The sequence below is a fragment of the Carcharodon carcharias genome, chromosome 29 (assembly GCF_017639515.1).
Source record: "Carcharodon carcharias isolate sCarCar2 chromosome 29, sCarCar2.pri, whole genome shotgun sequence".
NCBI lineage: Eukaryota > Metazoa > Chordata > Chondrichthyes > Lamniformes > Lamnidae > Carcharodon > Carcharodon carcharias.
The window spans coordinates 351,425-378,960 of record NC_054495.1 but is presented as its reverse complement, the minus strand read 5'-3'; the positions used below and the strand labels follow the sequence as shown (position 1 = coordinate 378,960).

At 44.4% G+C, this 27,536-nt stretch overlaps 1 protein-coding gene across 2 annotated transcripts in view; it reads left to right on the top strand.

The window, feature by feature from the left end:
• The window catches only part of LOC121271031, a 35,774-nt gene extending 8,238 nt beyond the window's left edge, over positions 1-27,536 (top strand). Inside the window, exons 3-9 of one of the 2 annotated variants that reach the window (XM_041176720.1) lie at positions 3,379-3,421; positions 10,631-10,745; positions 16,780-16,837; positions 21,603-21,941; positions 24,046-24,084; positions 24,841-24,952; positions 26,940-27,536. In XM_041176720.1, the coding sequence (XP_041032654.1) occupies positions 3,379-3,421; positions 10,631-10,745; positions 16,780-16,837; positions 21,603-21,941; positions 24,046-24,084; positions 24,841-24,952; positions 26,940-27,114 (881 nt within the window). In that variant the 3' untranslated portion in view covers positions 27,115-27,536. Of the gene's footprint in view, positions 1-3,378; positions 3,422-10,627; positions 10,746-16,779; positions 16,838-21,602; positions 21,942-24,045; positions 24,085-24,840; positions 24,953-26,939 lie in introns of both variants that reach the window. The other variant, XM_041176721.1, reaches the window with a different exon arrangement.

Below are 27,536 nucleotides of genomic sequence, written 5' to 3'. Positions count from 1 at the left end.
CATGAGGGAGGAGCTGGCCAGAATTGACTGGGAGATGAGCCTAGCAGGAAAGACAGTGGAACAGCAATGGCAGGAGTTTCTGGGAGTAATTTGGGAGACGCAGCAAAAATCCATCCCTAGGAAGAAGAAGCATAGTAAAAGGAGGACGAGGCAACCATGGCTGACAAGGGAAGTCAGGGACAGCATAAAAGCTAAAGAGAAAGCATACAATGCGGTGAAGAACAGTGGGAAACCAAGGGATTGGGAAGCCTACAAAGACCAACAGAGGATAACCAAAAAAGAAATAAGGAGGGAAAAGATTAAATATGAGGGTAAACTAGCCTGTAATATAAAAAAAGTTAGCAAGAGATTTTTTAGATATATAAAGGGTAAGAGAGAGGCAAAAGTGGACTTTGGGCTGCTGGAAAATGATGCTGGAGAAGTGGTAGTGGGGAACAAAGAAATGGCGGAGGAACTGAATAGGTACTTTGTGTCAGTCTTCATGGTGGAAGACACGAGTGACATCCCTAAAGTTCAAGAGAGTCGGGGGGCAGAGGTGAGTATGGTGGCCATTACCAAGGAGAAGGTGCTAGGAAAACTGAAAGGTCTGAAGGTGGATAAATCACCTGAACCAGATGGATAACACCCCAGAGTTCTGAAGGAGATAGCTGAAGAGATAGTGGAGGCGTAATTGGTGATCTTTTAGGAATCACTGGAGTTAGGGAGGGTCCCAGAGGACTGGAAAATCGCTAATGTAACCCCCTTGTTTAAGAAGGGAATGAGGCAAAAGACAGGAAATTACAGGCCGTTTAGCCTGACCTTGGTCGTTGGTAAGATTTTAGAGTCCATTATTAAGGATGAGATTTCAGAATATTTGGAAGTGCATGGTAAAATAGGGCAAAGTCAGCAATGGTTTCATCGAGGGGAAGTCATGCCTGACAAATCTGTTAGAATTCTTTGAGGAGGTAATGAGTAGGTTAGACAAAGGAGAGCCATTGGATGTTATCTTCTTGGACTTCCAGAAGGCCTTTGACAAGGTGCTGCACAGGAGGCTGCTCAGTAAGATAAGAGTCCAGGTGTTAGAGGCAAGGTACTAGCATGGATAGAAGATTGGCTGTCTGGCAGGAGGCAGAGAGTGGGGATAAGTGGGTCCTTCTCAGGATGGCGGTTGGTGACTAGTGGAGTTCCGCAGGGGTCAGTGTTGGGACCACAATTTTCACTTTATACATTAATGATCTAGACGAAGGAACCGAGGGCATCCTGGCTAAGTTTGCAGATGACACAAAGATAGGTGGAGGGACAGGTAGTATTGAGGAGGCAGGGAGGCTGCAGGAGGATTTGGACAGGTTAGGAGAATGGGCAGGGAGGCTGCAGAAGGATTTGGACAAGTTAGGAGAATGGGCAAAGAAGTGGCAGATGGAATACAACGTGGGGAAGTGTGAGGTCATGCATTTTGGTAGGAAGAATAGAGGCATAGACTATTTTCTAAATGGGGAGAGAATTCAGAAATCTGGAGTGCAAAGGGACTTGGGAGTCCTAGTCTAAGATTCTCTTAAGATTAACTTGCAGGTTGAGTCGGTAGTTAGGAAAGCAAATGCAATGTTGGCATTTATTTCGAGAGGACTAGAATATAAAAGCAGGGATATGCTGCTGAGGCTTTATAAGGCTCTGGTCAGACCACATTTAGAATATTATGAGCAATTTTGGGCCCCGTATCTCAGGAAGGATGTTCTGGCCCTGGAGAGGGTCCAGAGGAGGTTCACGAGAACGAACCCAGGAATGAAAGGCTTAACATATGAGGAACGTTTGAGGACTCTGGGTCTATACTCGATTGAGTTTAGAAGGATGAGGGGGGATCTGATTGAAACTTAGAATACTGAAAGGCCTGGATAGAGTGGACGTGGGGAAGATGTTTCCATTAGTAGGAGAGACTAGGACCCAAGGGCACAGCCTCAGAGTAAAGGGAAGACCTTTTAAAACAGAGATGAGGAGAAACATCTTTAGCCAGAGAGTGGTGAATCTATGGAATTCATTGCCACAGAAGGCTGTGGAGGCCAGGTCATTGAGTGTATTTAAGAGTGAGATAGATAGGTTCTTGATTAGTATGGGGATCAAAGGTTACGGGGAGAAGGCGGGAGAATGGGGTTGAGAAACTTATCAGCCACGATTGAATGGCGGAGCAGACTCAATAGGCCGAATAGCTCCTATGTCTTATGGTCTTAAAGTGACCCTGAAGCTGTTGGATTGCTGTAAAACCCCAACTGGTTCACGAATGTCCCTTTAGGGAAGTAAACCTGCCATCCTTACCCAGTCTGGTCTCTATGTGACTCCAGTCCCACAGTAAGCTGATTGGTTAAGCTGGCCTAGCAGGTAAGAGGGCTGTTGAAAATGAATTTATATTAAACCATTGGAAAAAAAGAATAGAATAAAACTGAATCCTCATTGGCTTCATCCCAGGCATCGAATCAGGAAACAACGCAGACAATCCCAGGCCAGTCAACATTGCAAAGTCCCCCCACTAACCTCTGGGGACTGGTGTCCAAGTTGGGAGAGCTGTCTGGCAGAGTCATACTCACAGAATTAAGCCTGAATCCCAGTCTCCTCTGTCACCATCCCTGGGTATGTCCTGTCCCACTGGCAGGACAGACCCACCAGAGGTGTGGTATACAGTCCGGAGGGAGTAGTCCTGGGAATCCTCAACATTGACTCTGATCCCCATGAAGTCTCACAGCTTCAGGTGAAACATGGACCTGAGAAACCTTCTGCTGATTATCACCAACTGCCCTCCGTCAGCTGATGAATCAGTACTACTCCATGCTGAACACCACTTGGAGGAAGCAGTGGGGTGGCAAGGACACAGAATGTACTGAGTGGGGACTTCACTGTCCATCACCAAGGGTGGGTCGGAAATACCATCACTGACCAAGCTGATGGAACCTTGAAGGACAGAGCTGTCAAACTGTGTGATGGAAAGAGTTAATGGAGCTATCAAACTTCACTCACTCTCCAGCATAGAGCTCCGGTGGTCTCCAGATTTTGGGGTGCAGGTGGTGGGGCCCATCATACCTCTCAGGCAACCTTTACAAGACGCAGTGCACTTACTGTGAAAATGTATCCCAGTAGACCCAGGATCCTGTGGAGATTCTCTCCACAGGGGGATGTAGGCTGCTGGGAATGATCCTGCTCAGGGTAACTCTGGAAAACATCCATTCTACCCCCCACAGTTAATGCAATCCTGTTGGATTTTTCACTCTGCTGACCCTGTTCCTGACCCTTCCCAATCAGTTTGACCCGAGTCTCGTTCTTCCCAGGATGTGTTTCCCTAAAGACCGTTAGAGTCTTTGAACATTTCTGCTGTTGGTTTCACACAAAATATTAAACACATGTTGTTTTCTTTAGAGCGAGATCATACACATCTGTACCAAGTACACCTGCACCAGGTAAATCTGTTTCTGAAGTACTGCATGTGTTTTCAGCTCTTACATTTGATCATGCTGCAGATACACGTAGTTACATTGGAATGTTTGAAATGCTGTGTGATATTTCACCATAGAATGGGTCTGTGTGAGTGAGCCCTTTCCTTCCCATTGCAGTGTTCAGTTTGTTCCCAGGAACAGGAGTCACTCATTCAGACACTGGAGTCTATGCAGTTCCCCCTCCAACAATCTGCTGCTGTTCACGACTGGTCCTGTAAATCCATGTGATCCTGGATCCACACAGTAAACAGGGCACAGTTTAACTGTCCCAATTCCCACTCCATAAATACTCAGTGTGTAAATCCTAGTGTTCCCAGGAAACACCACATCCCTACTGTGGGAGTGCTGCATTGTCCGAGGCTCCGTACTGTGGGAGTGTTGTACTGTCGGAGGGTCAGTACTGAGGGATCGCTGCACAGTAGGAGGGTCGATATTGGAGGAGGAGGGGAAGGGTGCGGTGAAGTGACCAAATGTACCATGTGGGGAAGATTTGGTCGTGCTATGGTTCTCTTACCAGACTAATACTCCGGAGAATGAGAGTTCAAATCCCAACATAGCACTTAAAGAATTTAAATTGAGTCGATTAAATAAAAATCTGGAAATCTGAAGTTAGTTGCAACAAAAGTGACCATGAAGCTGTTGGATTGTTGTAAAACCCCAATTGGTTCATTGATGTCTCTTTAGGGATGGACCGACCTTACCCAGTCTGGTCGAGATGTGACTCCAGGCGAGGGGGTACTGCGCTGGCGCTCTCCCCTGATTGTCCAATCAAAAATAGAACTTAATTTCTACTTCACCCGACCTGTACGTTACAGCTTTCCTCTGAAGATACCGAACCACACTTTTCCCTGTCATTTTTGATTAACCTGCTCTCTTACACATGGGAACACCACCACCTGGAAGTTCCCCTTGAAGTCACTCACCATCCTGACTTGGAAATATATCGGCTGTTCCTTCATTGTCACTGGGTCAAAATCCTGGAACTCCCTCCCTAACAGCACTGTGGGTGTACCTACACCACAGGGACTGCAGTGGTTCAAGAAGGCAGCTCCCCACCATCTTCCCAAGGGCAATTAGGGATGGGCAATAAATGCTGACCCAGCCAGTGACACCCACATCCCATGAAAGAATAAATTACAAAGGTTCTTTTCAGAGCCTCCCACGATCTGTGAAAGAGCAACTTAGTGTCTGAGAGATAGAGAATTTAAAAAATATTTTGAGATTTTACTTCGTTCAAAGTGTGAGCTGAGATATTTCCATTTTTTAAAATGACAAGAATTGTTCTCGCTATAAATTCTGAGCATTAATCTTAATCTCTACTTCACCCGACCTTTATGTTACTGCTTCCCTCTGAAGACACTCAAACACCCATTTCCCTGTCACTTTTGATTGACCTGCTCTCTGACTGTTTCTTTGGTGAGATCTCCTCTGCTTGTGTAGTTGCGTCCATCCGACAGCAGAGGGTGGGGTTGTATCACTTTAATCACAAGATCAAGAAACGGGTTTGAGGAATAGACACTTTGTCCCCTTTTAAATTCATTCACTCAGAGACAAATGATCTCTCCCTGCTACTGAAATGACTTTATCACTCGCAAGGCCAAATCAATTCTTCAAATTTTTTTTCTCCCTGTAATTATCCTTCCCTTTAATAATTCATCCAATTACCTTTTGATAGTTAATATTGACAGCAGCAGCTGATTCACAGAATGAGTGAGGGGGGAGTACAGGATAATGTACCTGTACAGATATCACAGTATCTTTACAGTGCAGAAAGAGGACATTTGGCTCATTGCGTCTGCACTGGCTCTCTGAAAGAGAAATCTCTCTAATCTCACTCCACTGCCTTATCCCCATAACCTTGCACATTCTCTCTTTTCAGGGAGTAATCTGATTCCCTTTAGAATACCTCGATCGATCCTGCCTCCACCACCCTTTCAGGAAGTTTGTTCCAGACTCCAACTACCCTCTGGGTGAAAAAATCTTTCCCCACATCACATTTACTCCTTTAGCCAATTATTTTGTATCTGTGCCCTGTGGTTCTTGATGTTCTCCTGGGTGGGAACAGTTTCTCACTATTTACCCTGTCCTTACCCCTCAGGATCTTGAATTCCTCTGTCAAGTCTCCTCTCAGCCTTCTTTTCTCCAAGGAAATCAATCCCAACCTCTCCAATCTATCCTCATAGCTCCAGTTCTTCATCCCAGGAATTATCCTTGTGAATCTCCTCTGTACTCTCTCCAATACCTTCCCATCCTTCCTCAAGTATGGCACCCAGAACTGGACACAGTGCTCCAGATGAGGCCTAACTAGTGTCTTATACAAGTTTAACATGACCTCCTTACTCTTGTACTCAATACCCCTACTAATAAACCCTAAGATACTATATGCTTTATTAACTGCACTCTGGACATGCCCAATCATCTTCAATGACCAAAGTACATATACATCAATGTCTCTTTGTTCCTGCACCTCCTTTAGAGGATCTCCCTTTATTTTATACTCTCTCACCATATCTTTCCTGCCAAAATGAATCACCTCACTCTTCTCTGCATTGAACTTCATCTGCTACTTGTCTGCCCAATCCACCAACATGCCTATGTCCTTTTGAAGTTCAGGACTATTCCCATCACAGTTGACAACATTTCTAATCATCTTTAAATTTTGAAATTATGCCCTACACACCACAGTCTAGGTCATTAATATAAAACAGGAAGAGCAAGGGTCCCAACACTGACCCCTGAGGAACTCCACTACAAATCTTCCTTCAATCTGAAAAACAACCATTTATCACTACTCTCTGTTTCCTATCACTCAGCCAATTTCTTATCCAAGTGCCTACTTTCTCTTTTATTCCATGAGCTAGAATTTTACTCAAGTCTGTTGTGTGGCACTGTTTCAAATGCCTTTTGAAAATCCATATATGCCACATCAACAGCATTGCCCTTATCAACCTTCTCTGTTACCTCCTCAAAACATTCCATCAAAGTTAGTTATACATGATTTTCCCCTGATGAATCCATGCTGGCTTGCCTTAATTATCCTGCACTTGTCTAAGTGATTATTGATTTCATCCCGTACTATAGTTTTCAGAAGTTTCCCTCCCATTGGTGTCAAACTGACTGGCCTGTAGTTGTCAGCTTTATCCTTGCACCCACTTTTGGATAATGGTGTAACATTTGCATTTCTGCTCCCCTGTGCCTAAGGAAGACTGGAATAGTATTACTAGTGCCTCTGTAATTTCCACTCTCACTCCTCTCAGTACCCTTGGATGTATCTCATCCGCTCCTCGTACTGGTATTTTAAGTAAAGGTAGCCTTTCCAACACCTCCTTCCTCTCGATTGTAAGTGTTCCAGTTACCTACTGTCTCACTTTGGCCTGGGTAACAAGTTTTCTTTGTAAAGACAGATTTAAAGTACTCGTTCAACACCTGAGCTACTTCCCCATCCTCCACATGCAGGTCCCTTTTTTGTCCCTAATCAGTCCTACTCTTCCTTTTACCATCCTTTTATTATTTACCTGCTTATAGATAACCTTGGGATTCCCTTTTTTGTTTGCTGCCAGCCTCTTTTCATGCTCTCTCCTTGCTTTACTTTTTAGTCCTTCACATCCTTTCTAGTCCCTCTGTATTCAGTCTGATTCTCCATTGTATTTTCTACCTCACATCTGTCGTACGTGCACTTCTTCCTTTTCATCTTTACTGCTATCTCTCTCATCATCCAGGGCACTCTGGATTTATTTGTCCGACCTTTCCCCTTCAAGGGAATACATCTTGACATTGCTTGGAATACTTTTTGTTTGAAGGCGGCCCATTGTTCAGCCATTGTCTTTTCTGCCAACATTTGATTCCAACTCACTCAACTCAGATGCATTCTCATCCCATTGAAGTTTGCTTTCCTCCAATTAATTATTTCTGCTGTGGATTGTTCTCTGTCCTTTTCCATGATTAACCTAAACCTTATGATACATGATCACTATCCTGTAGATGCTCTCCCACTGATATTTGATCCACATGAGCCAACACATTTCCCAGAACCAGGTCCAAAAGTGCACGTCTTCTTGTTGGATGGAAACATACTGCTGTAGAAAATTATTTTGAACTCTCTCGCCCCTCTTATGTTTTGTACTATTCCTATCCCAGTCTATATTTGGAGAATGGAAGGCACCCGTATGATTCTCTATAACTCTTGCACGTCTCCATAATTTCTTTTGCAAATTTGTTTCTCCACATCCCTTCCACTAGTTGGTGCTCTATATACCACACCTGTTATTGCACCTTTACAATTCCTTACCTCTAGGCAGAGAGATTCCGTCCCTGACTCCTCTGGAACATCCTCTCTCTCCAGTACTGTAATGCTATCGTTAACCAATATTGTCACTCCTCCCTGTTTCTTCCTTTCCTGTCTCTCCTAAATACCTTGTACCCAGGAATATTTAATGCCCAGTCCTGCCCTTCTTTGAGCCAGGTCTCTGTTATAGCGATAATATCATAATTCCATTTGTCAACCTGTGCCTGCGGTTCACCAATCTTATTAATCACACTCCGTGCATTCACATACATGCACATTAGCCCTTATTTAGGCTTTTTCTTTTCCCCCTTATCCTGACCCCACCTAATGTCTTACTGTTGCCGACTCTAATTCTAGCAAACTCTCCAGATATCCTATCTACCTTGATGCAACTCTCTGATATATCCTCATTATGAGTTGATATTTCTCTACTTCCCACTGCCAGTTTTTCTCCTCTGCACTCTGAATTTACCCACCCCAGGTTCCCATCCCCCTGCCAATCAAGTTTAAATCTTCCCCAACAGCACGACCAAATGTCCTGGTGAGGATATTAGGATCCCTTCACCCCACCCCACCCCAGAAGGGCCATCTGTCACTTGCTTATCCTGCTTTCTACCATTAATGTCACCATTAGCACATCCTTTAGCTAATATCACTGCCGTCAACACCCCTTTGTCCCTTTGTTTATTACATCTTTGGCAATCTCTCCTTTGCCTCCACCTATCACTGGCCCTCTATCCAGCTCCACCTGTCCCACCCCCCCTTAAACAGCTTATGTTTCACCACATTTCTATTCCTCTTTAGTTCTGATGAAGAGTCAAACGGACTCAAAACATTAACTCTGTCTTCCTCTCCACAGATGCTGTCAGACCGACTGAGTTTTTGCAGCAATTTTTGTTTCAGATTTCCAGCATCCGCGGTATTTTGCTTTCATTTTATGGAATTTATGGTTATGTTTCTGAGCCCCACCTTCCTGTCCCTCAGATGCAAAACTCTGAGGATTCCTGCTTCCCACTCGCATTAGAATGTCTGGAATTCTGTGTGGAAAGTCTTGGTACAATTATAACCGAACCCTCCTGTTGGGAAACTGATGGGATTGGGTGCAACACTGGTTGAAGTCAGTGGAGAGTAACATTGACCCAGGTGTAAACCGACATTCCACCCAATCCTGTGGAAAAAGGGAATTTTAAAAACATTTTGAGATTTTCTTTATGCCAAGTGTGACATTGAGATGTTTCCATTTAAAAAGAATGGCAAGAATTGTTCTCGCTGCACAGGGAACTTGTCATTATAAATAGTATATTCCTGAGCTTTAACTTGCCCACAGAAATGAAAGCAGTGAGTTACTGATCAGTGCTTCTTGCAAATCGAGCATCTCGATGTACCCACGTGAAGCCTCGTCTGTAATGTACAATCAGGGAGGTTATATCTGTGGATAAATACTTTCAATCTTTCCCTGGTGACTCACCTGTGTCAATTTCTGGGTTCCTTTGGGAGCAGCTTGTGCTGCCTTGCACCTACAAAGGGAATGTCCCAGTCTCAGATTTACTGGTAGCCTGGGGGATATCTGAGTGTGAAATTTGTCAGTGGGAATGGGAAGTGACAGGACAAGACCCACAGTTCAGAAACAGAACAAACCTGTTCACTGATCAACTGGAATAAGGCAACTGGTCAGTTCTAATCTCTGACCTCAGGAAGTCAGACCAGAACCAGGATCAATGTCAGATTTACAAGAGAACAGGTGCAGGGTTACACTGGGAGCACACTGATCACATCCATCTCTCTGTAAGAGGTGAGAGGTTTCTGTTTCAGCTGTCCTGTATTTAATCTCTGAGTTATGGGTTTGGTAGTGCAGTGATTATGTTACTAGACTAGAAATCCGGAGGCCTGGACTAATCACCCACACAATGTGAATTCAGACCCACGATGGCATTTTAATTAATTAACTGAATTTAAATTTAAAATCTGGGAAATATAAAGCTGGTCCCAATAAAAGTGACCCTGAAGCTGTTGGATTGTTGTAAAACCCCAACTGGTTCACAAATGTCCCTTTAGGGAAGGAAACCTGCCATTCTTAACCAGTCTGGTCTCTGTGTGGCTCCAGCCCCACATTAACCTGGTTGACTTTTAACTGTCCTCTGACTTGCTCGGCCACTTTAATCAGTTTGTAAAAAACCGTGAGACAGAAAAAACGGAACGGAACTGAACGGATTACTGGCTGTGACCCAGGTATTGAATCAGGAAACAACAAAGACACACCCAGCCCAGTCAACTCTGCAGAGTCCCTTCACTGACATCTGGGGACTTGTGTCCATTTGGGAGAGCTGTGTGACATAGTCATACTCTCAGAATCAGCCCTACATCTCAGACTCCTCTATCACCATCCCTGGGCATGTCCTGTCCCACTGGCAGGACCGACCCACCAGAGGTGTGGGCACAGTGATATACAGTCGGGAGGGAGTGACCCCGGGAATCGTCAACATTGAATTCAGTGTAGAATCGTATTGATCTGGGTACAAACTGGTGACCCATCCAACCTCATGGAATTCCCAGCCAAAAATGTTATTTTTTAAAATTCCCCCTCTCTCTCTTTCAGCAGGTTGTTAGCTTTAATTGAAGGGAGGCTGCCGCTGGTCAGTGCCCAGTTATCTCGATTGGAAAGCGTGTATCGATCACATTGTGGTACAGTGTTTGTGTGCACGGAGCTGTGGGGTGGCCTGGTGTGTGTGTGATTATTGGTATCTAACCTCCCACATCCCTCCAGGACTAGAATTAACCAGGAATCTGTTTGTAGTGGGGTTGATTCTGAAACACTCAGTGCTGCAGGTCTCTGCTGTTAGTTATGTAAGTGTGTCCCAGTCTGTTAATGTCTTCATTCTGTCTCTAGGTCCTGTACTTTGTCCAGGAGCACAGCCTGGATTTGGATTTGGAGTTGCTGTTGGTTTTTTTGCTGGAGTTTTGCTTTCTGGAATTGTGGTTTGTGTATTCCAAAGGCGACAAAAATGGTGAGTTCTTGAACGTTTCATGGTTTCCATTTTAATCCTGTTTTTGTTTTATAATGTTCTCTTAAATGTTGCTGACACCTAAACCTGTCCATTTACTGAGCTGTGAGGATGCTTCAATCCACCCTATCATTGAGCAGCATTATCCAATCACTTCCAGCTTGTCATCCTGTAGCTGCTGAACATTCCCCATGGATTGAAAAGGAACAAACATTATCCCTCTGGGGGAACCAGTGGATGAGGAATATATTTGGAATTTCAGAAGGAATTTGATCAGGTGCCACACAACAGGCTGTTCCACAAGATTAGGCCTCACAATGTAACTGGTGCTGAATCATCAGTTATTCACAATCTAGATCAATGACTGAGGTGAGGGGATAGAGTGTAATATGTCCAATTTTGCTGATGATGCAAAGCTCAATAGGAAAGTAAACTGAGGAGGATACAAAGAGGCTGCAGAGAGATATAGGCCGGTGAAGTAATTGGGCTATATAAATGCAAGTTGTTGCTGTTCAGTCTCCTCCTACACTTTTCAAACCACCGCCCTTTAACCCGGATATTTGATGATTTAGTCACTGGGAAGGCCATCTTGGATTCCCTTGTTTCACTCAATATCCACATCTCTATGTTCACCACCTGTCCCCATATACACCCCTCGCAGTGGGAGGAGGGACAATTGCAGGATTTCTAACTCTATCCACTGACCCTTCCTCTGTCGGTCAGCACAGCTCCTGTGGAGTGTCCACCTCTTGCCCATTGCTTCCCCTATAAGCCTCCTCTCCTCTACACTCTGTGCTCCATCACCGTACAGCTCCTGTGACCAATTTTCCAGCTGCTATTGGTACCCAGGATGTTGAGTGTAATTTAATTGGTCTGTGCTCCTGAACAGCTCCTTTACACACCTGTCCAAAGTGTTGGATTCTTTTAATATCGCCTGAAATCTGCTGGTTTTTCTCTCCTGGGAAACAAAGTAGACACCATATCAATCAAACTGAAGCATCTTACGTTGTCGCAGAGGTGACCTGTTGGGGTGATGCACGGGGCCTTGTGACAACAGCACCTGAGCAGCAGGATGGAGCGGCAGGAGAACAAAACCTTCAGGGGATCAGGTCTGTCCAGCACGAACTGAGTTTCCCCTGCACTGAGCATGAGTCAGGGAGGGGAAAATATCAGCCCAGTATTGTGGTTATCGAGTAATTCCCGGTGTAAAGGCTGAGCTCAGGATTTGGATCAACAATCACTTCCCACTTTGCACAAACCATCCTGACCAGCACAATCTCAGGAGGGAATCTCCCAGTGGAAGTATTCTCCATTTACTAGAAAAGCTCTCCAAGTATTTCATTCTCTGCATTATCTCTCTGCATTCCTGTTACAGACTGTGTCTAAACCTAGTCTCAGGAACGTACAGGACCATCTTTAGTTGTGTACCCATTGATCACTCCCTGTGTGAGATGGTAACTTCCTATTGATGAATGAGTGGGAACATCAGGTAATTTCTGATGAGTTTATTCACTTGTTCTCAGTGTGGGTGATGCTGCCAGGGTCCCATTTATTGTCCGTCTCAATTTTAAACATTGCAGCCCTTGTAGTGATGCTGCTTCCACAGTGTTGAACATGGGAAGAGGCTTCAGAAACTCCCTCTGGGCAAAAGCCAGCAACGACATTATTGTCAGCAAGTGTTTTACAGCCAGAATTCAGATTGTAGATAGTTTACAGATTGAAACTGTTTCTTGCCAGAAATGATGCAGATACATTTGGTATATTTGAATCTTGCCTTTTTTAAATGCAGCTTTTATTCCAAACAGTGATTGACCATATTTGACAAAGGATCTCTAGAATTTCTAATCTAAATATTTTTGTATATGTCTATACATTTCTGTCAGGTATATTTCTTACTTTTCTACATGTCATTTTTGATCCAAGGTCTAATTAAAGATAGACCGATGCTGAAATGAATGGATCTACAGTCTGATGTTTAATGACTCTGGTAGTCACTGCCTGAACAGAGGTCATGCTGTCTGCAGGCAGTAAGTCTCCCGATGTGAGATGTGAATGAGATTGGCTGAAGACTGGTATCTGTGATTGTGGGAACTTCCGGAGGCCAGGAATGATCATGCAGTCAGCACCTCTGGTGATTGGGCATTAGGGGAAGGGGAGGGATTGGGACGGAGGGAGTGTGTGATCTCCCTTCACCTTTCCTGGGGTGGAAATGGTTTTGGCATGAACAAACAGAGCAATTCAACTTCTTCACAGGAGGAGACCCTTACACAGACACGGAGAGAAAATACAGGAACATGGAAATAGTATTCACACATCACAATAGCAACTGAATAATGACAGGAGTCCAGACTTGTTCCTGAATCTCGTCATGAACAAGTTGTATTTTATAATGTTAAAGGTGTTTTATAAATGTCCCAAGGTGCTTCACAGAGCATTATAAAAGAGAATTTGATACCAAACCACATCTGGAGATATTAGGTCAGAGTATGAAAATGAGATCAGTTTTCCAGAGCTTGGAGCCCAGACAACTGAATTGCAGACACCTTTTAAGGAAAAATTCTCTTTTAATATAAATGGAGATACATTGCAGCCCCCAAAAACACAAATTCTCTTTGGCTGCCAGTTTCTCTTCCTATCTCCATCCTTCTCCACCTGGCTGAACTTGTTTTCACCTTTACCTCCACTCACTCATTTTACATCAAAGGTGTGAGCTATGAGCACCCACGTGGACACTAGCTCTGCCGGCCTTTCAGTAGGATATGTGGAACTTTCCTTGGTCCAGTCCTACTCGGGCCCCATCCCCCACCACTTTTACTGCTACATTGATGACGATGACTGAATTGGTGCTGCTTTAGATTCTCACCCTGAACTGGAAAATTTCTTCAACTCTGCTTTCATTTTCCACCCTTTCCTCACCTTCACATAGTCCATTTCCAACTCTTGCTTTCCTCAAATTCTCTGTCACCATTTCTGGGGATCTCCTGTCAAAGAATATTCATTAAAATCCTACGCAATCCCACAGCTACCTTGACGATACTTCTCACAAGTTTCTACCGCTTGGTAACATCCGTTCTGATCGTACAACTGATCTTTTTCTTTAAGCAATTCCCCGACACTGTAGTTAACAAGACCCCCATCTAATTTCCTGCACTTATTCTCTCAACCCTCTGACCACCCGCCCCCCCCCGAAGACCACGTTAGGAGTCCCTTTGTCCTCACCTTCTACCCCACCAGCCTGGAGTGGTGTTTAAACCCACAGCCTTCAGATTCTGAGTGAGAGTGTTACCCACTGAGTCATGGCTGACATGTGGATACCTGTCACCCTCTGTTAGCCCCACATAAACATCCATCCTTCATCTGAGAGAGTTTAGACAGAGGGGATTTAATTTCACAAGGTTTAATCCTCAATGTGGATCCTCATTCAGGGTAAGTGAGGGTTGGAACATTTGACCAGCTGTGTTGTAGCCCTTTCTCTGTGACTACATTCACTGTGTAGGTAGACTCGCTGCTGAGAGCAGAGCCTTGTTAGACAAATCCTTTAGATTCAGCAGTTTATTTAACATTGCATCGAAGCCTGATCCTGATGTCCAGCAGGAGTTTCCAGACAAGGACCAGGACAGGAATGTCATCAAGTCATTCCCCTCTCTCACTCTGAGCACTGAGATCAATATTAGCTGCTGCTCTGGCTGAGGCATCTTTTGCTCTGGTGTCCAGATGGTTCTTTAGTCAGATCCACATGAGGGGATATTAGAGGAAAAAAGATATTCAAAGTTTTAGGCAGATTCTCAAAGAAGGGAAAAGAGATCTGGGGAGATTTAATCAGGCATCGCAGTGAAGCTGGTGTTGGCCTGAATTTCATGCTCAGCTCTCTGGAGCGGCTCTGTGAACTCACGACCTTCAGACTCAGAGCTACCACTGAACCGCAGGGTAGTTGGGATGCTGGGTGAGGTTTCAGTCCCTCACACCATCGGGTCTTGACTACACACTGTAAGGGACAAGGGAATAGGCAAGATTGTCCATCCCACACTGGGAACATCCATTCCAAACACATCAGAAATAGGAGCAGGAGGAGGCCATTCATCCCCTCAAAACTTGCCCCCTCAATAAGATCGTGCCTGATCTTCTCCATCAACTCCAATTTCCATCTGATCATCATGTCCTGGAATTCCCTTTGAGTCAAAACCTCTCAGCCTTGAATGTACAGACTGGGTTTCACATCTACTGGGAACAATTCAGGACAGCATTGATCCAGTGCTGAGTGTCTGTATTAAAGTCTGACATTGACTGAGTGGGGAACACTTTCACTTCTGAATCCCATTCCAGAGACATGAGCCCCATATCCAGTCTAACATTCCCAGTGCAATACTGAGGGAGTACTGCATTTTCTGACTGTCAGTACTGAGGGGGAAACTGCACTGTCAGAGGATCAGTATTGAGGGGACACTGCATTGTAGGAGGGTCAGTACTGAGGGAATGCTGCATTGTCGGAGGGTCAGTATTGAGGGTGTGCCGCATTGTCGGAGGGTTTACAGATTGGGAGACCCACACTGTTGGATATGCTGTTGTTTGGATGAAACATTAAACCGAAGCCTGTCTGCTCTCTCAGAGAAATGAGAAAAATCCCATGGCCACTATTTAGAAGTTAAGCAGGGCGAGTTTTCCCGAAGACCTGGGCCCAATATTTATCCCTGAACCCACATCACTAAAAACAGGTGAGATCTGCTTTTGTCCTGACCCAACATTTGTGGGAGCTTGCTGAGCGCAAATTAACTGCCGCATTTCATGCATTACCATGGTTCAAAAAGACTTCACAGTTAGTATATTATTTTATTGCAAGTAGTAAAGTATTTTGTTGATTATAAATCACTTTGGGACATCCTGTGGCCATGAAAGGTGCTATATCAATGCAAGTCTTGTTATCAAAAATGCTCAAATGTCTCCCTGCAATACTGAACTCAGTAGCGCCATCACGTGACTGAACCCCTTTAATACAGGAACCAGACTCTGGGTTTATTCTCACTGAACCCCTTTAATACAGGAACCAGACTCTGGGTTTATCTGACTGAACCCCTTTAATACAGGAGCCAGACTCTGGGTTTATTCTTACTGGACACCTTTAATACTGGAACCGGACTCTGGGTTTATCTGACTGAACCCCTTTAATACAGAAACCAGACTCTGGGTTTATCTGACAGAATTCCTTTAATACAGGAACCAGACTCTGGGTTTATTCTCGCTGAAGCCCTTTAATACAGGAACCAGACTCTGGGTTTATTCTCGTTGAACCCCTTTAATACAGGAACCAGACTCTGGGTTTATTCTCGCTGAACCCTTTTAATACAGGAACCAGACTCTGGGTTTATCTGACTGAACCCCTTTAATACAGGAACCAGACTCTGGGTTTATCTGACTGAACCCCTTTAATACAGGAACTAGACTCTGGGTTTATCTGACTGAACCCCTTTAATACAGGAACCAGACTCTGGGTTTATTCTCGCTGAACTCTCTGTTTTTACCTGTGTTTTATCCACCCGCTCTTGGCTGCTGCACGAGCGGGTTTTCAGTCCCGAATCACTATGGGATTGTTTATTTGGTATATAATTTAGCTGAAAGCCACATATCTCTTGCTGCTCGGATATTTCAGTCTTTGCTGCGGTTTTCTCACTGCAGAGGGTGTTTTTCCTGGTTTATTCAGTGGAGCGGGTGCGCCCAGAAAGAGAGAATGAAACAAACGAGTTGTTTTGAGGTAAAGGGAGAGACTGAGCGGCCGGTAGTTTCCGGCTGTGTCGATTGAGATGCTGCGGGTCTGTTGGTGAATAAAAAGCCAGTTTCCTCTATCGGATCGCTGCAGATTTCTGAAATAGTGAAAGGATCGACTTTTACCTTTAACCCTGTATTGGCCGGAATGGATGGAAAGGGAGCTGCAGGTAAAAAGGGGCGGGGATCAAACCCACGCGTGCGCTTAGCCCGGCCCAGCCCAGTCATCAACCAGAAGTGAATCTGTTGTAAAGGGGGTAACTGTGGTTTCTTGTTGCAGGGACACAACTTACAGAAACTACTCCTGTTGCTGCTCAGTGTTGTTGCTGCTGTTTCAGGTAAGTGCTGTGACTGCTGGAACATTTCAGCAGTGATCAAAGGGTTGGGGGGGAATCAGGAATTCATCTTGCTTTAAGGAGCTGTGTGTACTGCAAGTGGTGCCATTGAGGGAGTGGACACAGTAGGTTCACATCACACATCATGATCATGAGAACTGAAAGGAAGGCAGTTAATGTCTTTCGCTTAACCCCTGTGATGTGAACAGTGGGACACTGAGCAACCTCTGACACTGGGATGGGTGACTGGAATCCAGTGACCCAGTCTGATATTGCTGTTACAGACAAATGGTTGCAAAGTGACCATGCCAGGACTTGAATATTCCATTGTATTTGAACATTTCTGAAGATCTGGAAGAAAGGAGAATGAGGTGGGGTGGCTCTGTTAATCAAGGATAAAACCAGTACAATAATGAGAAATAATCTTGGTCTGGAGGATCAAAATGCAGAATCAGCCTGGAGATAAGAAAAAGCAAAAGAAGGAAGTTACTGGTGGGACAGGTTTATAGGCCTCCTGGCAGTAGCTATACTGTAGGACAGAGTATAAATAAATAAATGGGGGGAGGGGAGGTTACCTGTTTAAAAAAAAAAGTACTGCAATAATCATGAGAGATTTTAATCTTCATTTAGATTGGACAAATTAAATTGGCAAAGCTAGCCTGGAGAATGGGTCCATAGAGTTTATTTGGGACAGCTTCTTAGAAACATACATTCTGGAGCCAACCAGGGAATGTACTACTTTAGACCTGGTATTGTGCAATGAGACAGGACTAGTAACTGACCTCATATCAGGGATCCTCTAGGGAAGAATGATCAAGATAGAATTTCACATTCGGTTTGAGGGTGAGAACTTTGGATCTGAAACTAGTGCCTTAAAGTTAAATAAAGACTGTTACAAGGGTACAAAGGCAGAGCTGGCTAAACTGGATTGGGAGCATAGGTTAAAATAAAGGACAGTAGAGAAGCATTGGCAGAAATTTAAGGAGATATTCAGTAACCCTCAACAGAAATATATTCCATTAAGAAAGAAAGGGTGCACCATGTGTGGCTAACTTAGTATGGAATCAAATTGAAAGAAAAGATGTACAATGCTGCAAAGATTAGAAATTGGCAGAAGATTGGGAAAATTTTAGAAACCAGCAAAGGATGACTAAAAAATAATAGAGACCGAAATTGGAGTATAAGAGGAAACTAGCAAAAAATATAGAAACAGACAGTCAAGGTTCCTACAAGTATAAAAAGAATAGTGGTGATGAGCATTGATCCCTTAGAGAGTGAGACTGAGGAATTATTGAGAAACAAGGAAATGACAGAGACATTGAACACGTTTTTTGTATTTTCACAGCAGAAGACACACAAAGCATCCCAGGAATAATAGAAAAGTAGGGAGCAAAAAGGGAGAGAGGGACTTAAAAGATCACGATCACCAGAGAAAAACCAGTGGGACAAAAGGCTGACAAGTCCCATGGACCTGATGGCCTGCATCCTAGGGAGTTAAAGGAAGCGGCTACAGAGAGTGTATCCATTGGTTATAATCCACAAAAAATTTCCTAGATTCTGTAAAGGTCCCACTGGATTGGAAATTCACAAAATTTACATTTCTGTTCAAGAAAGGAAGGAGACAGAAAACTAGAAACTATATAGGCCAGTTAGTCTAACGTCTGTCATTGCCATTATCAATATCCTGGAGGGTTAGCATTGACTAGAAACTGAACTGGACCAGCCATATAAATACTGTGGCTTCAAGAACAGGTCAGCGGCTGGGAATCCTGATGAGAGTCACTCACCTCGTTACCCTCCCCTGCCAAGCCTGCCCACCATCTACAAGTCAGGCATGCGATGGAATGATCTCCACTTGTCTGGATGAGTGCAGTTCCAGCAACACTCAAGCAGTTTGACACCATTCAGATCAAAGCAGTCTACTTAATTGGCACCCCATCCACCAACTTCAACATCCACTATCGACTCAGTGGCAGCAGTGTGTACCATCTACAAGATGCACTGCAGGAACTCACCAAGGCTCCTTCGACATTTCATTCAAAAACCTCAACCTCTGCCACCACCACCACCTGGATTCCATTGTTAAGGAGATAGTAGAAGGACATTTAGAAAATCATAACACAATCAGGTGGAGTAAACATGGTTTTGCAAAAGGGAAACTGTTTGACAAATTTAGTAGAATTCTTTGAGGACATAACAAGCTGGATGGATAAAGAGGAACCAGTTGATGTCATGTATTTCAATTTCTAGAAGGCACTCAATAAGGTGCCACATCTTCTGAAATAACATTTTATCCCCTTTTCCATCCTTTTCCCCCTCCCCCACACATCCCTCAAAAGGACCAGCTGTTACTTCTTCCATGTTGTTTTTTCACAGAGTGATAACCCATGTCCTGCTATTAACACATTCTGCTGTCTGACCTTTAAGGTACTATCAGCACCTCCTTTAGCCCTTACCACTACCATTAACACTCCCTTTGTTTTTTTCGTCCATGACATCTTTGTCAATTTCTCTTTTGCTATTCCCACCTATCGCTGGCCTTCTATCCAGCTTCATCTTTTCCACCACCTTAAAACATTATAAATTTCATCACATTTCTTACCTCTCTTTAGCTCTGAATAAGGGTCATACAGACTCGAAACTTTGACTCTATTTCTCTCTCCACAGATGCTGTCAGACCTGCTGAGTTTTTCCAGGATTTTCTGTTATTCCTTCAGATTTCCAACATCTGCAGCATTTAGTTTTTAACCGTTTATGTTGCTGGAGATGATGTATTGGCATAGATTAAGGATTAGCAAACTAACAGAGAACAGAACATTGTGGTAAATGGATATTTCTGAGGTCGGCAAACTATAACTAGTGCAATGCCACAGGGATCAGTGCTGGGGAGTCAGCTGCATACAATCTATATTATTGACTTGAATAAAGGGACTGACTGTATTGTATCTAATTTGGTGCTGGTACAAATATGGAAAGCAAGACAAGAGGAGGATGCAAAGAGATACAGACAGGTAAAGTGAGTGGGCAAAAATTTGGCAGATCGAGCAGAATGTGGGAAATGTGAACTTGTCCACTTTGGCAGCAAGAATGGAAAAGCAGAATGTTATCTGAAACGGAGACAGACTGCAGAATGTTACAGTAAAGAGGGATCTGGGTGTCCTTGTACATGAATCACAAAAAGGTCAGCATGCAGGCACAGCAAGTAATTAGGAAGGCAAATGAATGTTGGTCTTTATTGCAAGGGGGATGGAGTATAAAAGTAGGGAAGACTTGCTACAGCTGTACAGGGCATTGGTGAGACCATACCTGGTGTACTGTGCACAGTTTTGGTCTCCTTACTTAAGGAGAGATATACTTGCATTGGAGGCAGTTCAGAGAATGTTCACTCGGCTGATTCCTGGGATGAAGGGGTTTGTGTTAGGAGGAAAGGTTGAGCAGGCTGTCCCTGTATCCGTTGGAGTTTAGGGGAATGGGAGATGATCTTATTGAAACAGATCAGATTCTGAGGGAGTTTGATAGGATAGACACTGAAAGGATATTTCCCCTTGTAGGGGAATCTGGAACTGTGGGGTACAGTTTAAGAATAAGATGTCTGGTATTTAAGATGGAAATGAGGAATTTCTTCTCTAAGGGTTGTTAGACTTTGGAATTGTCTTCCCCGGAGAGCAGTGAAGGCTGGCTCATTGAATATAACCAAGGCTGAGTTAGACAGAATTTTGATTGACAAGGGGGCACAGGCATGAAAGTGGAGTTAAGGCCACAATCAGATCAGCCATGATCTTATTAAATGAGACAGCAGGCTTGAGGGGCCAAATGGCTTACTCCTGCACCTGTATCCTCTGACCTTGTAATCTTGAGGGTGGTGAGAATACACACTGCCTCAATCCTTTTCAGACCAGTGGAGAGATGGTAATAGTGGCACTGTCACAGGACTAGGAACCCAGAGGCCCAGACTAATGCTCTGGGGACATGAGTTCAAATCCCACCATGGCAACTAGTTAATAAATCTATGATAATATTATCATAATATATAATAATACAAACCTACAATATATGAAACTGTTATTGATTTTAGTAAAAAGCCATCTGGTTTATGAATGCCCTCTTATGAAGCGAAATCTGCTGTCCTGACTTTGTGACTACAGACCCAGACAGCAATGTGGTTGACTCTGAATTGTCCTCTGAAGTAGCCGAGCAAGCCACTCAGATCAAGGACCATTCGGGGTGGACAACAAATTCTGGACCTGCCAGCGATGCCCACATCCCATGAAAGAATAAAGAAAGTAAATCAGGTTCTGCCTCAAACCCCTACCCAGTGTATTCGACCGTCATTCCCTCCCACCCCCAAGCTGTCCAAACCCCTTCCTACTTCCTTGGGAACCCCCACCCCACCTGTTCATGTCATTACATTTCAGGGTCATTTTTCAGCTGCTGAGCTCCACCTCACATTGTGTACTCCCGGTCTCTGAATTCCTCCTAAGGGCAGGTGACCAATATACTGATGAGTTCTCCCAGCTTGTGTATAAATGGAAAACGTGATTTTTCTGCTCTGTCCATCTGCTCTGTGTGAACAAATATCCAGCACAAGCTGGGTTTAGTTGAAGGCCTTAATACCTGAGCTTTAACCTTCCCACAGAAATGAAAGCTGTGAGTTACTGATCAGTGCATCTTGCAAATTGAGCATCGCAGTGTACCCACGTGACGCTTGGGATGTGATGTACCAGCAGGGAGGTTATCTCTGTGGATAAATGCTTTCAATCTTTTCCAGGTGACTGGTCAGTTTCTGGGTTCCTTGGAGAGCAGATTGTGCTGCCCAGTACCTACAAAGGGAATGTCCCAGTCTCAGATTTACAGGTGATTTGGGGAATATCAAGATCTGAAATTTTACACAAGTTTGTCGATGGCAATGATGATTTGACAGAACAAGACCCACGGTTCAGAAACAGAACAAAACTGTTCAAAGATCAATTGGAGCAAGGCAACTGGTCAATTCTGATCTCTGACCTCAGGAAGTCTGACAAGAAAATGTATGAGTGTCAGATTTACAAGAAGAAAGAGGAGGTCCATTATTTAGTGAAATCTGATGTCGTCCATCTCTTTGTGTTGGGTAAGAAGCTTTTGTTTCAGGTATTCTGTATTTAATTTTTTTTTAAATTTTATGCTCTCCCCACCCCCACTAGAGCTATACCTTGAGTGCCCTACCATCCATTCTTAATTAGCACATTCGTTTACATAATATCACCAACTTTAACTTTAAAAATTTTTTTTTTTAAATCTTTTATGCTCTCCCCACCCCCACTAGAGCTATACCTTGAGTGCCCTACCATCCATTCTTAATTAGCACATTCGTTTAGATAATACCACCAGCTTTAACACCTATGTGTTCTTTTGTACTATTGTTGTTGACATCTTTTGATGATCTGCTTCTATCACTGTTTGTTTGTCCCTACAACCACACCCCCCCCTCCACTTCTCTCTCTCTCTCTCTCTCTCTCTCTCTCTCTCGCCCCCCACACACACACCTTTAACCAGCTTATATTTCAACTCTTTCTTGGACTCGAACTCAAGTTCTGTCGAAGGGTCATGAGGACTCGAAACGTCAACTCTTTTCTCCTCCGCCGATGCTGCCAGACCTGCTGAGTTTTTCCAGGTAATTCTGTTTTTGTTTTTGTTTTGGATTTCCAGCATCCGCAGTTTTTTTGTTTTTAATTCTGTATATAATCCCTGATTTTATGGGGTTGGTGGTTAAATTACTAGATGAGTAATCCAGAGGCCTGGAGTAATAATTCAGAGAATGAAATCCCCCCATGGCACTGTCAGATTTTAAATTCAGTTCTTTAAATACAAACCTGGAAATATCAATTTGGTCCCAGGAAAAGTGACCCTGAAGCTGTTGGATTGTTGTAAAACCCCAACTGGTTCACTAATGTCTCTTTAGGGAAGGAAACCTGCCGTCCATACCCAGTCTGGTCTCTATGTGACTCCAGTCCCACGTTAACCTAGTTGCTTATTAACTGACCTGTATCGGTTTGTATCTAAGGCTGGAGAGCAAAACAGGATAAAACTGAATGGATCACTGGCTGTGACCCAGGTATTGAATCAGGATACAACAAAGACACACCCAACCCAGTCGACTCTGCAAAGTCCCTTCACTAACACCTGGGAACTGCTGTCCAAGTTGGGAGAGCTGTCTGGCAGAGTCATTCTCACAGAATTAACCCCACATCCCAAACTCCTCTATCACCATCCCTGGGTATGTCCTGTCACATGGTGGGGGCACAGTGGTATGCAGTCCGGAGTCAGTGGCACTGGGAATCCTCAACATTGCCTCTGAACCCCATGAAGTTTCACAGCTTCAGGTCAAACATGGACCTGGAAACCTCCTGCTGATTATCAGCTACTGCCCTCCCTCAGCTGATGAATCAGTACTCCTCCATGCTGAACACCACTTGGAGGAAGCAGTGAGAGTGGAAAGGACACAGAATGTACTGAGTGGGGACTTCACTGTCCATCACCAAGGGTGGCTCAGTAATACCATCACTGAGCGAGCTGGCTGAGCCCTGAAGGACAGAGCGGTCAAACTGGGTGATGGAAGGAGTTAACGTTGCTATCAAGCTGCACTCGCTCACCAATGCACTCACCGCACACACCAAGTGGTGTTCAACATGGAGGAGTCCTGATTCATCAGCTAAGGGAGGGCAGTAGGTGATAAGCAGCAGGAGGTTTCCAGGCCCATTGTTGACCGAAAGCTGCCAGAGTTCATGGGCTTTAGACCAATGTGGAGGATTCCAGTGATCACTCCCCACAGCACTCACTCTCCAGAAATGTGTTCCATCTGGCTCCAAATGTCGGGGTGCAGGAGGTGGGGCCCATCACACCTCTCAGGCAGCCTTTACAAGACCCAGTGCGCTTACCTTGAAAGTGTATCCCAGTAGACCCAGGATCCTGTGGGGATTCTCTCCACAGGGGGATGTAGGTTGCTGGGAATGATCCTGCTCAGGGTAACTCTGGAAAACTTCCATTCTACGCCCCACAGTTAATGCAATCCTGTTGGATTTTTCACTCTGCCGACCCTGTTCCTGATCCTTCCCGATTAGTTTGATCCGGGTCTCGTTCCTCCCGGGATGTGTTTCCCTAAAGCCCAAAAAAGTCTTTGAACATTTCTGCAGTTTGTTTCACACACAATACTAAACACATGTTGTTTTCTTTAGAGCGACCTGAAACACCTGTACCGACCATGTCTGTACCAGGTAAATCTGTTTCTAATCTACTGCATGTGTTTTCAGCTCTTACATTTGAACATGCTGCAGAGACAGGTAGTAACATGGGAAGGTTTGAAATGCTGTGTGATATTTCACCATAGAATGATTCTGTGAGAGTGAGTGGTGTGGGTCACTGTTACCTGTAAGTGGCCCTGAAACTACCTAGAAATGTTATTTCTGTTTGAGTCTCACCTTCCTGTCTCTCAGATACAAAACTCTGAGGTTTCTTGCTTCCCACTAGCATTCTGGAATTCTGTGTGGAAAGTCTTGGTACAATTATAACCAAACCGTACTGTTGGGAAATTGAAGGGATTGGGTGTACCACTGGTTGAAGTCAGTGGAGAGTAATATTGTCCCAGGTGTAAATCCGCGTTACACCCAATCCCGTGGCTTTCCTGATCTGCAAATTAGTTTAAAATTCCCGCTCTATTTCAATGGACTGTTGGGTTTAATTGGAAGGAGTTGCTGCGGGTCAGTGTCCAGTTATCTCAATTGGAAAGCATGTATCCATCACATTGCGGGACAGTGTGTGTGTGTGCAGGAAGCTGTGGGGTGGCCTGGTGTGTGTGTGATTATTGTATCTAACCTCCCACATCCCTCCAGGTCCAGTATTAACCAGGGATCTGTTAGTACTGGGGATGGTTCTGAAACACTAGGTGCTGAAGGTCTCTGCTGTTAATTTTGTTACTGTGTCCCAGTCTGTTAATATCTTCATTCTGTCTCTACATCATGTACTTTGTACAGGAGTACGGTCTGGATTTGGATTTGGAATTGGAGTTGGAGTTGCTGTTAGTTTTTTTGCTGGAGTTTTGCTTTCTAGAATTGTGTTTTGTGTATTCCAAAGGCGACCAAAATGGTGAGTTCTAGAATGTTTCATGGTTTCCATTTTAATCCTGTTTTTGTTTTATAATGTTTTCTTAAATGTTGCTGACACCTCAACCTGTCCATTTACTGAGCAGTGAGAATGCTTCAATCCACCCTATCATTGAGCAGCATTATCCAATCACTTCCAGCTTGTCATCCTGCGCAGTCCGGTGCGAGTGCCCTTCCGCTGGCTCTCTGCCCGGCTGCAGGATGGCGCAGAGACCGAGTACTGCTTTCTGGGCCATAACTCCGGGATGGACGGTGGGATTGACACATGGTCAACAGCTGCTTGTGGGGCTTTTGTTATGAGGAGACGTTGAGTAGGTTGGGCCTGTACTCATTGGAATTTAGAAGAATGAGAGGCAGCCTTATTTGAACATAAAAGATTCTTCAAGGGTTTTGTCAGGGTAGAAGCGGTGAGGTTGTTTCCCCTTGTGGGAGAGTCTAGGACCAGACGGTATACTCTCAGAGCAAGGGGTCGCCTGTTTAATACAGAGCTGAGGAGGAATTTCTTCTCTGAGGGTTGTGAATCTGCAGAGGTCTGTAGAGGCTGGGTCGTTAAGTATATTCAAGGCTGAGATAGATTTTTAATCCGTAAGGGAATCGGGGGTTATGGGGAACAGGCAGGGAAGTGGAGTTCAGGATTATCAGATCAGCCATGATCTCATTGAATGGCAGAGCTGACTTGATGGGCTGAATGGCCTATTTCTGCTCCTGCATCTTATGGTCTTATGCCTTGGCTGGCTACGGAAAACAGTAGCTGTGCGCTGCCCACAGTGCATTGCCTGGCCGAGCTAGAGCCCAGAGACCGGAAACTGGTTTTCAGTGAATAATTTCGGCGTGCTGTGCCCGAACACTTCGCTGCACAGGAGGCTGCTAGACAGCCGAGCAGGCAGTTTAACATCTCAGCTGAAAGACAGCACTTCCAACAGTTCAGCACTCACTCGCTCACTCCCCCCCTTTCCCCCCACTCCCCTATTGTTTGGGGGGTCCCGTGCCACAAGGGTTTGATTGCAAATCTGCCGCTGTTCATCCTTGAATTTATTTAGGACTGTGATAGACAGATTTTAACATTCTCACCCTTTTATCAAACATTCTGTGGCCTCACTCCTCCCCATGTGTAACCTCCTTCAGCCCCACAACCCTCAGATCTCTGCACTCCTCCAATTCTGGTGTCTTCAGACTCCCTGATTTTCCATCGCTACATCATTGGTGGCTGAGCCTTTAGCTGCCTGGGCCCAAACTCTGGAATTCCCTCCCTCAACCTCTGCCTGTCTGTGTGTGTCTGTGTCTGTCTCTCTTCCTTACCTCCCAACAACACCATTTGCTCCTTAATGCCTAACTCACTGCCTGAACCCTTGTGTAGCTCAATGTCAAATTTTGTTTCATAAGCATTTAGGATATGTTCTGTTCAAGGTTCTATATAAACACAAGTTGTTGTTGTTCAGTCTCCTCCTGTATTTTCCAAACCACCGCCTTTTAACCTGGATATTAGATGATTCAGTCACTGGGAAGGCCATCTCGAATTCCCTTCGCACACTCAATATCCACATCTCCGTGCTCACCGCCTGTCTCCACATACACCCCTTGCAGTGGGAGCAGAAACTATTGTAGGGTTCTCTAACTCTATCCTCTGGCCCTCCCTCTATCGGTCAGCACAGCTCCTGTGGAGTGTCCAGCTCTTGCCCATTGCCTCCCCTATGAGCCTCCTCTCCTCTATACTCTGTGCTCCATCACCATGCAGCTCCTGTGACCCATTTTCCAGCTGCCATTGGTACCCAGGATGTTGAGTGTAATTTAATCGGGTCTGTGCTCCTGAACGGCTCCTTTACACACTTGTCCAAAGTGTTGGATTCTTTTAATGTCACCTGAACTCTGCTGGTTTTTCTGTCCTAGGAAAAAAAATAGACACCAGAACACAAAATAGACACCAGAACACTCAAAATGAAGTTGTCACAGTAATGGTTTTTCTCTCCTAGGAATTGTGTTCAAAATCGACACTCCAACAATCGAAATGAAGGACCTAATGATGTCCCTTTGACAGGGGTGAGCTGTCCAGGTGAAGCATGGGGCCTTGTGACAACAGCACCTGAGCATCAGGATGGAGTGGCTGGAGAAGAAAACCTTCTGGGGAACGGGACTCTCCAGCACTAACTGAGTTTCCCCTGCACTGAGCCTGTGTCAGGGAGGGGACAATCAGGCCAGTATTGTGGTTATCCAGTGATTCCTGGTGGAATGTCTGAGCTCAGGATTGGGATTAACAATCACTTCCCACTTTGCACAAACCGTCCTGATCAGCACAATCTCAGGAGGGATTCAGATTCTAGATGGTTCACAGATTGAAACTGTTTCTTGCCTGAACTTATATAGATACATTCGGTATATTTTAATTTTGTCTTTTTTATATGCAGTTTTTTGTGGCAAACAGTGAGTGGTCATATTTTACAAGGGATGTATAAAATTGCTAATGTAAATATTTTCTGAATGTGTCTATACGTTTCTGTCAGGTTTATTTTTTACTTTTCTACATGTTGTTGTTGATCCAAAGTCTAATTAAAGATAAACTGCTGCTGAAA